We start from the raw sequence: 16,400 nt of genomic DNA on the forward strand, positions 1-16,400 counted from the left end.
TTTTCGGCACGTGAGTGGCAGAATATTCATTTTTGAGAGCTAAGTGATGGTTTCTCCGTTGTGCTTTCTGACAGTTTGCATTGAATCAGCAGAGGTACAGATGACTTGCTTACATCTGTTTTAATTTTTGAGTCTCATGAATTGATTTGTAAGAAACAGCAGCTCTTTCAATATTACTTGCCAAGATTTTGCAGCTGTGAATAGTGGAACTTGAACAATACATAGCCCTTGCATTCAGAGCCTCATGCTCTTCATGCATCGCAGCTAGAAATCTCAGTGCTGAGCGAAAAATAAGCGGGGTAGCAGTGGTGATCTGGTGCTTGCCAGTTTATGTAGCGTGGATGCTTAATGAGTTGCAGCATGAACGTAGTGCAAACACTAGCTGTTGGGCTGTTCGGCTGGAACATTGAGTGAAGAAAGGAGCTGGGCAGGCAAGCAGGGAAAGGATGCTGCTCAAGTATTTCCTTGCAATGCAAGGCATCTTCAGGACATGCTTTGGTCTGTAATAAGCGATAGCTTCATCTGAGCTTGAAGTTCCAAATAAGGCACGTTGGGCAGGAAAGCGGGAGTACAAATGTTGCTACTCCAGTGCTCTCTGCAGGCTAATCGAGCCAGTGACATGAGGACACGTGGAGCTCTGCATTCAGATGACTTTACAGCTTCTAGATGGTAGAGTTTCTGTACTCTCAGTGGACTGTTCAGTGTAGACACTTTGAGACTGATAGAATTTTACTGTAATTTAGTGTAGTTTCACTGCTGTCAAAAAACTATCTCATGGTGGAAGTTTGTACTAACTAGAGCAGGAGTGTTGAAGTAAGACCTTTGTTCATTAGCAATGCTTCTTTCCTTACAAGTTTTGGCACACTACTTTTCTAAGACTGTTATACAAAAAGGCAGTCTGATACCTGGACTAAAGAAAGGGACTGGAACCCAGGAGACATCCCTAGATCTGTTACTGGGTCTTGGTGGAACAGATTGTCGTAACTTCTCTGAGTTTCCGTGGATGGCATGGAGGAGTAAGGTCCCATTAACTGCATAGCCTTAGACTGCGTAAGCTTGGGCTACTTACCCGATACTTAGTTTAGACTACTTACCCCAAACTTACTTTGCAGTAAAATAAAATAGGAAGACAGGGTAGAGGGGGAGGTGTAAGCAGTGTGTAAGTCTGTTAGAATACGTGGCCAAGGTGACAGGTTGCAGGCAGAGAGGGATCTGGCAGCTCTTAAACATGCAGTCGCCCTCATCTTTCCTTACTTCCCCCTGGCAAATCACTGGCAAAAAGGTGACCTCAGTTCCAGTGTGAGAAACCGTGAGTCTGCAGTATTTGGGACGGTACAGCCCTCACATGCTCAGGAGTTAGGCTCTCCACATCTTGGGACATCCAGTAGCTTGACTGGATGTCCAGAGGTCTTGGACAAATAGCCAGTTATTTTTCTTGTTGGCCTAACGGTTCAAGTCAGTAAAATAAAATGTTTCTAGGGAAACCTGGATATATCTTAGCTCAAAGTGACTCAGTATGATATCAGCTCTGCTCTTGCAGCTATGTTTTACCCCTCAGACAGGGCAGCCTGGGAGATTGAAGACAGCCTTGAGAGAATTGACTGTAGCTGCCTTGGAAGCCCAAGTTTTTATTTGTTTCAAGCCTTGAGCTAACCTCCTTGGCAAGCTGAAGTGGTCATTACCTTAGTGAGTGATTTACAGACACGTTAAGGCCCTTTTACAGTGCCAGAACAGTCTTAAGGGAGCCTTTGAGTGAAAATCCGATCTGTAAACCTCAGTTTTGTCTTTCCTTAAGAACAGAGGAAGGACTATTTCCCTGTGTTGCAGGGTGCAGTGGTTCAAACTGTGTTGAAATCCTCAGATGGGCAGAACCCCTGAGTGCAGAAAGTATTAGTGGTGTTACACATGACTCATATTTCTCCATGGGTGTCAAAATAATCTTGTTTTCTTCTCATTTGCACATATTGTGCTTTCCTTCAGCAGTGGAAAACCCTGTTCTATGTACTTGAGTGTCTTCTCCCTCCTCAGTCCATCTCCCAGCAGGTCACGAGAGCAAGTGCCCAGGGTTCAGTGTGAAGTCCTGGTCTGAAGTGACACAACATCCAATTTTGTACAAATACACTTATTCCTGCAGTGCCAATTAGCCAGCCAAAGTGTGGGTTTAAGAACCTCAGTAATCTGTTTAACATTTCAGATAGCCTTCAGATTTTTAATTACTTTAACGTTTATTCAGAGGCCTGGATCCTGATAGATTCGTCTTCAAAATATTTTTCAAAACAGTTCTAGTTACTGTAGAACTTGGACTTTGTACCTCTTACAGCTGACCTAGAAATACCTTTCTTCAGCTGTTCTGCTGTTTGCTTTGTTTTGCTATGTTTTGCAGTCTAACAGACTGCCTCAGATTTGGGTTACTAGCAAACTTTACTCGCAAACCATGACAGAGAATACTGGGGAGTAAATGGAGGAGATAATGCCATTTCAGCACTTCAAGGAAAAACTGATTGTTTGCCTCAGAAAGTACCTTTTTATTGGAAAAAAGTTCTTTTTGTGGGAGGAAGGAAAGGAGAAGCAGCAGGAGATTTTTTTCCTGGCAGGAAATTTTAATAAATGAGTGTTATTTTGATTTTACTTTCTCATGCTCTTATCATCTCAGTTACGGTTTTCTCCCCTCCTTCCTCCTTGGCCTTGCTCTTCTTACCCGTCAATCACCTGTCTCCTCCCTTGTCCCTTCATCTTCTGAAGAAAATCCCGGCCAAGGAGCTAAAACCCGACATCAACCCATTAACTCCACAAATCTTCCAGTTGCTGTCGTCTTCCGAAACTGTAACTAGCACGGTGTCCCTGGGTCACCACCCAGTTTACTCTGCCCGCGTATCATAACCTTTTCTTTGGAAGATGCCCCTGTTGTACCCACCTGACGAATGACCTCGCCAAGGCTCAGATGTTGTTCTCTTGTGTGCTCGGTCCTCAGCTGACCCCTGCCAGTTCTTTGGAAGATGCCCCTGTTGTACCCACCTGACGAATGAGCTCGCCAAGGCTCAGATGTTGTTCTCCTCTTGTGTGCTCGGTCCTCAGCTGACCCCTGCCAGTTACCAGCACAGTGCTGGGAATCTTTGTCCTGAGCAAACAGGAGGAAAGTTTCTTGCTATTGACTGTCTTAAAATCCAAATGCTAAATTGTTTGTTAATTACAAATAGCAATCTCATCTCTCACTGTTTTGCTGAAAATACTTAAATCTTTGCGTAGCTTCCTTTTGTGTGTTTTGAACCTGGTTGACTTCATTTTCTTGTTGGTGTCCTTTGAAAATTGGTCTGTTTTGAGTTTCTAAAACAGGTGCCATGTTTTTTAGCTGTTGTCCAAACTTGTATACCTTTTCCTTTTCACAGTTGCTCACTAATGTTTTATTCATCCAATATTCCCACATTTTTTTGACAATATGAAGTGTGTCTCCCTGTTTCACACCACACCTTGAAAATACAGCTCTGGTCACTTCCGACACAGAACGTTTGATGTTTGATTTGCTTGGTTGGCTGTTTTCAGACTTCGACATGCATAGTTTTTTTCCCTCTCTCCTATGTGTAGCTTTGGGAACCTTTATTCAGACAGTGTTCCTCTTGGTTTCCCTGGGAGTCCCAAGTATCATGAACGTATAATAGCTGCAGTATTGATCTAGAACATGGATGGATTTTCTGATTCTAGATTTGTGTGATTTAAGTACATTTGGGGTTGTAGGGAGAGGGATGGCACAGAAAACACAGATGTCCCGTATAGCAGTAAAGAAGAACGTAAGGGACAACATGTATAGTCTGTGTATTCAGCTTCTTGGGAAGATCCTGGATTTTGAAGCACTCTGTCTCTGAACCACCCTGAAATTCAAGACTAAGTGACAAGTCTGGTCTCCAAAATCTGCTGTCGTGAATGATCTGTAAGAAGAGGAGTGGTATTGGCCATTCATACAGAAGTGACTGAACAGCAATATTTGTGCTTTTCAGGAATTGATTGCTGGTTTGGGGTGTTGGATTTTCTACCAGGAATTAGCAGTATCTCTGTAGGAGTGTGGATAGGTCTTATTAGAGGCAGAGTGGCCCTCCTGATCCCAGGGGTATACACACACTATGAAAAGTGCTGTCCAGGGAGACAGAAAAAAAGGTTTCATTGACATTCAAAGAGTGCTTTTCTATCATGCCACACTCAGCCTCTGCCAACCTGTTATTGAACCAGAAATACTTCTTCATTTATAATAATCCTTTGAAATACCAACATGAAATATTTGGTGTCACATGTAGCTTCTTACCACCCAGCAGATTTCTCGAGCACAGAAACAGGGGGTATGTGGGTTGCTTGAAGAAGCAGCCTCAGTTGTTCAGTTGCTAATGAATTTTCTTCTTCCGCAGGGAGAACGAGGCTTGCCAGGACTACAGGGTGTGATTGGGTTTCCTGGAATGCAAGGACCTGAAGGTCCTCCTGGGCCACCAGGGCTTAAGGTAAGAACTTAAGCTTAAGTATTTAAAACATTCTGATTTCCCTGAATTGTTGCCTCTGGGAAAGACAAAGCTATCTCTTTTCCTTTGCAGGGTGATACTGGAGAACCAGGACTGCCAGGAACAAAGGGAACAAGAGTGAGTTCTAACTTCCTTTTTTGCGATTCTGATGTCTATAGGTTTATATGTCTTTAACTCTCCATGGCTGCCTTCAAGTGCAAGATGGGGTTAGTCACTTCTTTGAGTTAATCCGTGACATCCTCTTGTGCTGCACAGTAATTTCAAAATTCTTGCTTTTTGCTTTGAAGTTCTTTCTGCATTGGGCAGTCGGTGGCTTTGTCCATTTGCGTTTTCACCTGGTACTTACCACTGCATCAGCCACACTGGTTTTAATATGCCTTTGATATCTTTCTGACATACCAAGAGTCTTTTTTCCAACTTGAATATGAACCAACCTGATTACCTCATGCAAAATTCTCCTTTATGTTTGCCATCTAACCTCCTTGAAGCACTCCAACAGAGAAGCTGACACACCCATAAGCACATGTTAAAAATGTGCACAAGGTGCAGAGCCAAATTAAAGCCAGGGACAAAGATCTCTTAACTTTGCTAGAAGAGGCTCTGAATATGCCTGTAACCTTCCTGTTGTCATTTCTGTTTAATGTGGCACTTACATGACACTTATTTTAGCACATTATATTAGCCAGGGCCATGTCTTTGCGGCTTTTGTGAGGTGCCAAGCTCATTCTGAGCGTTTTCATGTTTTGTAATGTAATGGTGAAAGAGGATTCAAATGACTTGGCCAATAACGAAGCATACATTTTCAGCTATACCCTCTTGTCCACAGATTTTCAAAATGCCAGCACAGTTTTGTTCTCCATTTGCCTGCAGTTGCTGCAGCACATAGAATTTACTGAACCAGCTGCAGTTTCTGAGCTATTACAAAGGGAATATTCTGCTAGATCAAGAAATCCTTGTTTCCATCCATGATGTTCATGATACCCTGGGGTATCCTGAGTGTTAATGTAAATTGGCATCTCCTGGCAAATGTGTTTGTGTGCTACAGTGCGGGTAGAGTGTATTTTAGCAATTACAAAGTTTTGGAAGATGCAAATTACTATCTGAGCACAGGATTCCCATGCATCTTCTCTGCTTCATAATACATGTATTCGGAAGTACTGCATGAATAAATAAGCTGATAGGATGGAAATAATGTGCCATCTCAAAGTCCTGATTCATTACACTGGAGAGCTCTTCAAGGAGAAAGAGTTATCTCAACCTGGTAGGTTTTTTGATAATAAGGATTAATTGATACAGTGATGTGGAGTATGAAAGATAGAAAAGCATCTTTACAGTGCGTTAACACCCTCTTCTGCTATGAAAAGGTACCTACAGTATATTTCATTTTGGGAACAATAGTTGTGAGAAGACAGCACCTCTGCGTTCCTTTTTACGTGTACATAAGGCTCTGGTCCAGTTCCTGTTGAAGGAAATCCATTGCTGCTTCAAAAGTTAAAGCATTATAAAAAGTTGCTTTCAGTTATTGATTACTAAGGTGCCATGTTTGAGAGGTTTTGAAGATTGGAGCTATTTTGTCAAGGAAGTTTAAGAGAAACTGGTACTTGTTTTTTGACTGTCACCATTGGAGATGAGACACGGGCTGCAGCTTGTCACTGCTGTTTTGTGGGTTTGTCATTTCAGTTTGTGTTTTTCTCAAATGCAGGGCCCCCCAGGAGCATCAGGCTTTCCAGGAAACCCAGGCCTTCCTGTACGTATGGAGTATATGTATTTTTACGAAGAACGTCAAAGTTTTAATTGTGACGTCTGACCTGGATTATTGCTAACATTGCTAATTTCTTTACTTTCTTTTCATGTAGGGCATTCCATGGCCCTCCTGGTCCACCTGGCATTCCAGGATGTAATGGCACAAAGGTGACATTTACATATGTTTATAACAGCATCTCTGTGTTGAAATAAAAAAATCCCTCAAGCATATGTTCCCTAAACAAAACCAATTTCTCTGTTCCCTTTAGGGTGAAAGAGGTCCAGTAGGTCCCCCAGGTTTACCAGGACTGACTGGGAGCATAGTAAGTAGATTCTTTGATGCTTAATTCACTTATTTCAACTCTGAGTCTTGAAATGCAAATATAACTATATGAAATGATATAGAGTATAAGATGTAAAATATACAATACTGAGGAACAATAACATCAAATATGTCTTTTTTCACAGGGACCCCCAGGACCTCCTGGAATGAAGGTACATTTTACTCTAAGTGTGTTCGTATCCTGCTTCTAACGATAAGAATTAGGGTGAACTCTACAGCCTCTAAGACTAGCAGTCCTCACTTAAGGACTCAAAAATTGTACCACCATGTTTCACTCTGCAGACTAGTGTCCCACTAAATAAAGACAGTAGGGTGACCTTCAGTTAATAACAATTGAACACGTGTTGTTCCATGCAGGTCTTAAAAGTGTAAGGATTACATGGATTACCACAGAAAATAGTCCATATGATTAATTATGTATAAACAGTATGGTGGCCACCCAATTGCGTATAAAGTTTTAGATATGTTTTATGGTTCAGACATTTGTTTTGATATTGACATTTCAGTTATATAAAAGGTTTCACATAGATAATGTTTGTAGAAGAAGTTGTTATAGCCCACGATATGAGAAACACCCAACACATGCTGAACAGCTTTCATAAAGAAAAAAATTAAACTAAGTAGGTATCTGAGTGCGTTTTGTGAACTGAAGAATGAAATATTGAATGTCAACAGAGAGCTTTTGCCCTTTAAAATGAACAGATATAATTTGGAACTGTAAACTAAATATAAATCTAAATGTGATCTCAGATTTGGAATGACATGACTACCTGAAGTTGTAAAATGCCCTTTTTTCTTTCTCTAACGTGGGAAGGACTGACTTACTCTACAAACACTGAAGTACTTGAATGTTTCTTCCCTAGGCATGTATGCATAAGTGCACAACTCCTGAAATAAAATTGCTGACAATATTGCAACTCTGTACAAAAATGCAGGGAAAATGGGATCTTTTGCTATCAAAAAAAGAGACATGAAGTGGATAATGATCAGAATATTCTTCTGAAGTAAGACAAAGAGAATTCCTTTTTTGAAGGAAAGGATGCCATACGTGGCTTTTATGTCAAAATTAGATATAAGACTGAAGATCTCAGCCTGGAAAAGAGCTTATGAGTTACCACTTCTCTCAGCAGCCAGATCAGATGCTCCAATTGTGTGGTGACACTGTAGTAGTGATAGATTTGGTAGGAAAATCTTTCAGATATAGGAAATTAGGGTATGAAGGAAGATTTGCTACTGGAATCTCTTCAGGTGGCTTTAAAGGACATTTGGCAATTAAGGTCTTAACTTTTAATATCTCTTGCTGTGTTTCAGGTGAATTAAATGAAATAAAGTGACTTTTTTAAAGTCAGCTTTCCAAATGATTCCGAACTTTGCATAGCTCCAACTTTCCTCTCATCTCAATATTAGTGTTTTTGAATGTATTCAAAAGGATGTTCAAGTGTTACTCTTTTTCTTTTCTTATTATAGGGAGATCCAGGTGAAGTGATTGGTCTTTTACCACCTAGTGTGCTAAAAGGTGATAAAGGCTTTCCTGGCCAACCTGGACTACCTGTAAGTCTAAATGATGTTTGAATAGCAGTGAGCTTCAATTAAAGTTATATCACTCTCATGAAATTACCAAATAAATACCACTTTTTAATTATGCCATTTTAATTTTCATAGGGTCCACCTGGAACTCCGGGCTTTCAGGGACCGATGGGGCCACAAGGGCCCCCCGGAGATCCTGTAAGTTTCCTCTCATGGTGATTTGCACTTTACTTAGAGAACTTTATTATAGAAAAGAACTACAAAGAGTGTATAGCTGGTGTTTGTTGGGATTTGGGAAAGATAACTTATGGTTCCGGCTTCATGTTCAGCCTCCTGGACTCTACCATGGCAGGAATGACTGGGTAACATAGGTTTTCAATAGCAGCTGCTCCTACAGTCATCTTCTCTTCTTGCAGGCTTGGAGAGTTTTTGAGTGGGAGGGTTGTAATAGTTATTCCTCCTTTCCCCTCTTCCCCCACTTAATTTACAGAAAATAAACTTCAGACCTAGCAGCCAGATCTAAATCAAAATGTTTGCTGAGGTTGTTCTTAGGGGCAGCCACAGTAAGTAGTATTGTGGAAAGCAGGACGTCGACTGTGTTATTATGGTGACTGCCAAATGCTGAAGGCATTCCAGCTCTTTGAAGTTTTGAGAGGTCTAACAGATACCTAGTGTCTTCTCTTCCTGTGCTGGATGCAGGTAACACTAGCAGGGATCAGTTACTTCCATCTGGTGAAAGTCCACCCAGTGTTTCTGGCTAGTAAAGTGAGCTGTGTGAGATTTCTTACCCTTCTGAAGAAAATGGAAAGTGACGTAAAGGAAAATGGTAGTACAGTTTAGTCAGCATTTTCACTTGCTGGTGTGAAAAAGAACAATTTTAATGAAAGAAAGGTGAGGACTAATATTTAGCATGCAAAACTGAAAAAAAAAAAGTCAGCAATAAAGTTATTGTACAGTGCAGGACCATAGGCTTTTTTTTGATTGTCTCTTGTCTGGGTGCTGATTAGGACCAACACTCTTAACTGCAAAGCAAGGTCTGATCTTAGACAGATTCTGTTTGGTTTTATTATTTATTCTAAGTTGTGAGTTATGCAAAGTAGCAGAAAAAGACTTTACATTTTGGTTTAATGGAAAGATTTGCATTTTTGCTGTCTTTATAGGGTAAGGCATTATTCCACCTAGTATACTATATACGTATATATGCTAAATTGTACTGTCTTGTAGGGTCCCCCAGGGCCACCAGGACCCCCAGGCGAAAAGGTAAGACTCTTTTTATAATAAAGATTAAGTCTATTTGTTTATTTATTTGACACACCAGATCCCCAAAAAACTAGAAACTAATGGTCCTAAAGAAGTGGGTTTTTTACACTTTGGGATCTATTTTTGTGTCTTAGGGGGCATCATTAAGAGAGATTTTTAACACATTTTTAGTTTTTTTTGCATTTGTTTAGATCTTTTATCTCACTTGATCAAATCTGTGTAATTACACCATTCTATGATTATTTGAATTCATCTAGAAGTCTCAACATTTTCACTAAAATGTTGGAAAAAAGAGCATACTGACAATAAAATTATCTGATAAATTTCATTCTGTTTTTTTCATGAATTACTGAGATGCAGGACTTAAAACAGCAGGCAGGTTAGGACATAATTATTTATTTGTTTCACATGTGCATTTAGAAGACATATTCTGTCTTTTATATCCTCTCTTAACTTTTGTCATGTACAAAATACCTTCATATGTGTGTATGTATTCATGTATGCACTGCTGACAAAAATTGACCAGGTATGTGTAATTTATATTTTTAGGGCTACATGGGCTTGGGCTTTCAGGGTCCCAAAGGTGAAAAGGTAAGTCTTTTGAAAACTTCTAGAGAACAACCGTCAGAAACATTCCTGATACTTTGTTTTAAATAAATAAACTGTTGGAATCCATCAATGCAGAAAATCAGTGATGTAATTTTTGGAAGACTTGAGTAAATCTAACTTACACCTAAATGAACAAAGGTCATGAAGCATTACAGACTTTGTTCATGATGAGGTTAAACCTGACATTAATTTAGGTCGTTATCCCGTTTTCCAGCTGTGAATAGTACCAGCTACTTTAGTTTGCAGTAGGCAGATCTGGAAACATTTACTCTGTATGTTAGGACTCATCATGAGATTTATTTGAAATCGATTTAGTTCTGAGGTAAATTTAATGTGCTGTCCAGAATTATCTGTGGTATGACTCTTGAGGGCCTGTCTGCATTAGTTTCCTCCTAATCTCCTTCCTCCTAAAGGAGGCACTAAAAAACTTTTCTGCTTTTACAATAATTTTAATTGGGTGTGTTCCTGATATTCGGTATTAATCAATCTTCACCCTAACAGGAGATTCAGAGATCTTTCTTCAAGGCAGTCTTTGTCTGTCACCCATTATACAGTTGTATCTCCTATAATGGTGTATGTAACCCTTTCTGTGACTGATTATGCTGAAATAAGAATTTAAAAAAAACATTTAGCTATATTTTCAAAAGTGGGTGGTAGTTCTCTTTAATGTTATTGGTCTTAGTAATGTTTGTTCTTAGTGTCAGTACTGTTTTCAATGGACTATCCTGGATTTGGTGTTGACAGGGAGAACAAGGGGTAAGGGGCCCCCCAGGCCTACCAGGACCAGCACCACACATGAAAGAAAAAGGGAGTGAAGTCATAAAGGGAGAAAAGGTGAGGCCTTAAATGATTGATCTTGCTGTACTTTTCATTGAAATATAATCAATAGGAATTAGCAAACAACAGTAAAACAGAAAAAAGAAAATATTAAGTCACCTACAGCAAATTTTTCAAAAATTTCTCCCTGTTTTACTTCATGAAAGAATTTTGATTGTCTTTCTAGAAGTTCCTCTGAAAGATATATGATAAATGGTAAAAGCATAAATAATTGCATAATAAATTGCATAATTTCATACAGCAGAGGACTTTCTGGTGAAGGAGGATTAATAAGCATAGTCCTGTAAACACCAAATATTCTAAAAATTTGAATTAAATAGCTTAGACTGGTCTTTTCATATACAGAATTACATTCTTGGAATCTGAATGCTAATTAATTTTTCAATTATTTAATTAGGCAGTCTAAGCAATATGTACTAGTATAATAAACTCTCTTAATGGATTCACATTTGGTGTTTGTCTAACTGCTTCTTGCACATCATACTATTAGGCATAGTTTTTGAAGTGGAGAACAGGATTAAATGTGCTTTTGCTGACATGAAGAACTGAATCGTTTACAGCCTAAATGAATAATGGTTAAGGTTTTGCTTACTAATCTACTTTTTTTTTTGTAATTTTGTTAGGGTGATCCAGGTGAAAAGGGTGAACAGGGAGCCCCAGTGAGTATTGTGTATAATTTTTTTTTTGGTTACTATAAAAATTGTGAAGAATCTGATTACGGCCCTGAATATCTTTACAGCTATTTGATAAAAGCAAATTTACTTTAGAATTTGGCAGTATTTTTAATCTGGTGTGTATTTGTTTTCCAGGGATTGCCAGGTTCAGGTTTCAAAGGAGAAAAGGGTGAACCTGGGAAGCCTGGTCCACGTGTAAGTATGCTGAACTTTATCAATACCATAATTACAGTTGTATTGTTCCGTAAGGTATTTAAACTTAGCAACCATTAGTGAAACAGCAAATTTGGTGTATTTCAAACAAACAAGTTTTCCTGTAGGACAGGTGTACACACCAAGGTATTAATAACACACGGTAATATTAGTATGTAACATGCTTTCAGGTAACTAAAGACACCTAACAGTAGCTTGCAGTGCTGAAGGCAAAGGCAGGACTTCTGTTGATCCCAACTGAAGCAAGATTAAGTCATTCCAGAACAGAAGGAAAAGCAAAGCGAAACAAATCACTCTGTAGGAATGACTTTAGCTACATGGAACATGTTGAATTTGTTTCAAGTACTCTTACGTGCAATCTACAAAATAAGCCTGCTTAGCCTAAAGGTACCATTTCTTAGAAAGAACACAAACGGAGCAAAAAACGTAGATGACTGAGATCCGTTCGCTTGCTGGTTTCTACCTGACTGCAGATGCTTGAGACCATAAGGTCTGTTACGGTTGCGTAGTCTGACCTATATCATAGTCTCATCCATACAGCTTCTGTATGAGTCATGCCATATCTTTCATAGCTGAGCTGGTAGCAAAACCATATGTTTTCTACATGCAAACATATCTAAAGTATTGTTTCTCAAATTGTGGGTCTTCATAAACTGTTAGAAAAAGACGCAGCACATCTATAGGTGTTGAATTGTGCTTCAGCCTGAAAAAGAGAAAATCTCCCTCTACTATACTTCAAGGTCAAATCTTTTGTCATCCTTTCAGTAAAGATACATGATGGGGTTATCTTTGCTGTCATCTATGTATTTTTACTCTTAGAGTAAATGAGGGTTTGAAAGCTGGAAGAATGGAGAAATGTTAGCCTAGAACTTGGGGAAGCAAGGGCACCTTTGAATTGTTCAAAAATACGGCTTTCAGTTTCTGCAGAGTTCCCTGAGCAAAGTTTCCAAGATACTTTGTATACAATTGTTGCTGTTCAAGGAAATCATAGCTACTTCTATTCAAGTAATTAAGATAAGGCTTAAAAGATGAACAGGTGTTAAGATCTGATATTCTCGTTTCATAGAATGAAACCATGTGATTAATTCCAATCACACTTACATTGGAAGACTCTCTTGACTTTACAGATCATGTTTTTAATTAGTCATTAAAAATTATTTGTAACTTTTCTTTGTAAGATGCCATAGCTGCACACTTCGGTGGTTCTGCCCTCTTCATCTTTGTTGTATCATTTTTATCCTTCAGTTACATTGTTTTAGATGGAATTTTTTGACCTAAACTGATGCGATTATTTTTTAGACTGAGCTGCATGCACTGTTACTTTGTGTATTAAGTATATAAATTTTCTTGGGTTTATGGGACATATTCATGTTGCTTATGATAGGCATACAACCCAAACACTGTGACACCAACTAAAAGTGTCCAGTGGATTAGGTACAAGCCGAGGTGCTAGTCCCTTCATGGTCCATAGGAAGAGGAAGGGAATGCTGAAAAGTAGGTTAGTCCATCTACCTCAAGGGAATCTAATCCCCTCTGTAGGCTGACTCAGTGGTCCAATAGTGAATCAGTTTGCTCTGGAGGAGAGAGTCTTGGATTCTAGGTTATTATCTGCCTTGTGATGTGAAATTACAGCTTTCAACTTAGAGGAAGTGTTTTTTACCACTAGATTGCCACGCGCTCTGATACGGGGCCACTCTCCAAGCCTTCTGCTGAGACTGAGCCACCAAATGTCTATGAATAAAGGTTTTGTGAGGCTGGAGAGTATACATATAGAAAGGGATTGCTGTGAAGGGAGGAGTTTCTGGGTCTGGTTCCAGTTTCCTGTCCTGTTGATATATTTTGTCTTGAAGCCTCCTTCACTGGGAAATCTGTTTGTTATTCCTGGATCAGGGAACAGATTTTCAGGATTTTATTTAATTCTGCAGCTTGTGGGATGTTGAGTAACATAAGCACTAGGCAGTCACAGTTTGCCTGATTTGTACCCTCTGCACCATTAGCTGCGTTAGCACACTTCAATTAATGCATTACAATAGTGATTGTTTTGTTCTAGTGTTTCACCCATCGTATTTAGAAATGGCTTGTATGTTGTCATCTGTTTAAGCAGAGTGGAACTCAATGTTTTACAGGGAAAGCCTGGAAAAGATGGTGAACCAGGAACAAAAGGAGAACCTGTACGTATTTCACTGAATTGCCAGTACTGTTTCTTACATTCAGAATGAAGAACTGTCTGTGTATTATAAATGGTTGAAATTTTCTAGTCTTCAGAATTGTTTACTTAAAGTTGTTGCTTTTGGTGAATTAGTGACTGGTTTGAAAATTTAAAACTTTGATGCTACCAGGGCTAAGATGCAACTATATTTCTCTTTCCTGATTTTGCTGTCTTCTACATACAGGGTTTGCCTGGTGGGTTTGGGATTCCAGGACGACCTGGGGAACCTGGTACGAAGGTGTGTAGTACCGGCATTTGCTTCCCATAGCACAGAATGAGTTCAGAGCTTGTGTGGTGTGTTCATAGATGTGCATTAGAGCAATGAATGCACATAAAGCAATATTAAATCAATGTTACTAAGTTTTAAAGTCATCATTCAGAGACTAGGAAAAGTCAAAATGAAGGTAGTGTAGGTATCCCTGGTTTAGATCTCTTACATGAGTTATTGCAGGCTTTATTTTCACAAGCACTTTGCCCAGCCAGCATACATACAAATGTACTTTCCTAAAGGTTCCAGTTTCTCTTTACATAGTGTAAAGCAGTACAGGCCTGCAAACTACTTACTGCTTATTGTAATGGTCCAGGTACTTATCATTTGGAAGCTGTCTGAATCTGTATCAAAGTGTTCATTTGCTAAGGAAATCCTATTTTGTGGGGAAGAAAATCTGATCTGGATTGAAAATGTAGATTGTATTTTGATTTAGGGTGACAAAGGTGAACGAGGTTTTCCAGGACTTCCAGGAAGAGTAAGTAAAATAAATCCTTGTTTTATTTTAAACGTAAAAGAAAGTACAAATTTTGTGAAAGTCAAAATGCTCAAACAATGAGGAAAAAAAGAGAGACTATGCATGTTCTGATCTCATTTTAATCAGTCATGTCCTCATTTTTTCTTAATGGAAACAAAAGTTGGATACAGTTCTTCCAAGTGTGTTTGAAATTTGGGAAAGGAGCTCCCAAAGAATATGAATTTCAAATGTTTTGAACTATGAAAATGATAGTTAATCAATACAAAGTATCCAAAAGAGACTTCAAAAGTAAATGCGTCAGGTTTGCAGTCTGTAATTTTTTTAACACTTCAAATAAAAAATGGGATTAGTCAGCAACAAATAGACCATTGGTGGTGCTGCTTTCCCAACATGGCGGAAAATTCCCAACATCTGCTAATTTGATCTAAAAAACTGTGCACACTTCCTGAATATTTCATTGTAAATGTTAGTATCCTATATGTCAAGCTCAGGTGAATGTTAGCAGGAATTGCCAGAACAGAATATTTTAAAATTAAAGATAATAGAAACCTAATGGGTCAGTGCTTAGACCATGCTGAGGTTTCTTGGCATTGTTCTTGTTCAGAAAGGTGCCATAAAGCTCTCCATTTAATCCTACTACTGATATGAAGGAATTTTGGTAGAATAGGAAATACTTATTTTCCGTGGTAATTCCTCAGCGGCTACAACCCTCTCATAGCAGTTGTTATGTATGGCTGAAATTGCAAGTATAACCAAAACTGCTCAAAATTGTTAATACAAACCAAAATGGCCTCTCAATATGGAGGAGATACAAAGGAGAGCACAGTTGTATGTTTCTAGTGTCCCAGTCTTTGTCCTGTCATTCAGGTTATAGATACTGGACCAGTAGATTCCTTTGGTGAAAAAGGAGAGCCTGGAGTTTCAGGTTTGCCTGGACTGAAAGGTCAAAAAGGTGAAAAAGGTATGTATTTTGTCTTGCCTTTTTGGTTGACTTATGCTTTTAGTTTTCTTATTAAAGGAAATCAAGAATGCACTATCTGTGAGCTCAGGAGCTCTATATGACAGTGAAATGTTCCAGTTATTTAATTGCTTTGAGGTTATTACATTTTGTTGTAGTTTGTAGGACGCTTCTTCTCATCATAAATAAGACTGCCGTTCAGTTGTAAATTGGAAAAGGATAAACTGGGATCTGTTTTTATGGCAGTTAAATAAACCAGTGAGTTTATTTAAGAAAGGTGGAAATCAACACAAGCATAAAGAGGATAATAATGCAGAGAATCTTGAGACCCCTTTCTAAAAGTCAGTAGCTAAATTTTAGTCTTAAAATTGGCTTGCATAATTTACAAAATTCTTCAGTCAACAGAGGAAAAAATCAAGCATTCCCTTTCCCATTTTCCCCGTTACAGACCTTACCCTATTGAAGAAAGATCGGTGGAGAACATGGCACACAGCAGGGCCTTTTGCCTAAATGTATTGCTTGCAGATATCTATAGATTATTTAACTTAACCTTTGATTCAGGGCATACTAGCTTGTAATGTGTACTTAAATTACATGTGCTAAAAGTTCACTGACGTTGGCATTGTTGACGTCATTGCCTAATTGAAAACCTCTCTTTCTAAAGGTTTCCCGGGTATACAAGGAATCCCAGGACCTCCAGGTAGGAATTTATGGCCACTGATTTTGTTCACATTTTTCCCGTGTTCTTCTTGGCTGAAGAGTCCCGAGAGACGTTCCCC

General features: G+C 39.0%; 1 protein-coding gene across 1 annotated transcript in view; it reads left to right on the forward strand.

The window, feature by feature from the left end:
* Positions 1-3,740: 3,740 nt before the first annotated feature.
* The window catches only part of LOC104168847 (collagen alpha-1(IV) chain-like), a 52,744-nt gene continuing 40,084 nt past the window's right edge, over positions 3,741-16,400 (forward strand). The window contains 20 exon segments of the mRNA XM_009709571.1: positions 3,741-3,785; positions 4,395-4,484; positions 4,575-4,619; positions 6,205-6,249; positions 6,359-6,366; positions 6,368-6,413; positions 6,515-6,568; positions 6,714-6,740; positions 8,056-8,139; positions 8,251-8,313; positions 9,340-9,375; positions 9,925-9,966; positions 10,729-10,818; positions 11,445-11,480; positions 11,631-11,690; positions 13,835-13,879; positions 14,102-14,155; positions 14,622-14,663; positions 15,531-15,624; positions 16,286-16,321. Of these exon segments, the coding sequence (XP_009707873.1) occupies positions 3,741-3,785; positions 4,395-4,484; positions 4,575-4,619; positions 6,205-6,249; positions 6,359-6,366; positions 6,368-6,413; positions 6,515-6,568; positions 6,714-6,740; positions 8,056-8,139; positions 8,251-8,313; positions 9,340-9,375; positions 9,925-9,966; positions 10,729-10,818; positions 11,445-11,480; positions 11,631-11,690; positions 13,835-13,879; positions 14,102-14,155; positions 14,622-14,663; positions 15,531-15,624; positions 16,286-16,321 (1,042 nt within the window).

The sequence above is a fragment of the Cariama cristata genome, unplaced genomic scaffold, assembly GCF_000690535.1.
Source record: "Cariama cristata isolate BGI_N322 unplaced genomic scaffold, ASM69053v1 scaffold21111, whole genome shotgun sequence".
NCBI classification, from domain to species: Eukaryota; Metazoa; Chordata; class Aves; order Cariamiformes; family Cariamidae; genus Cariama; species Cariama cristata.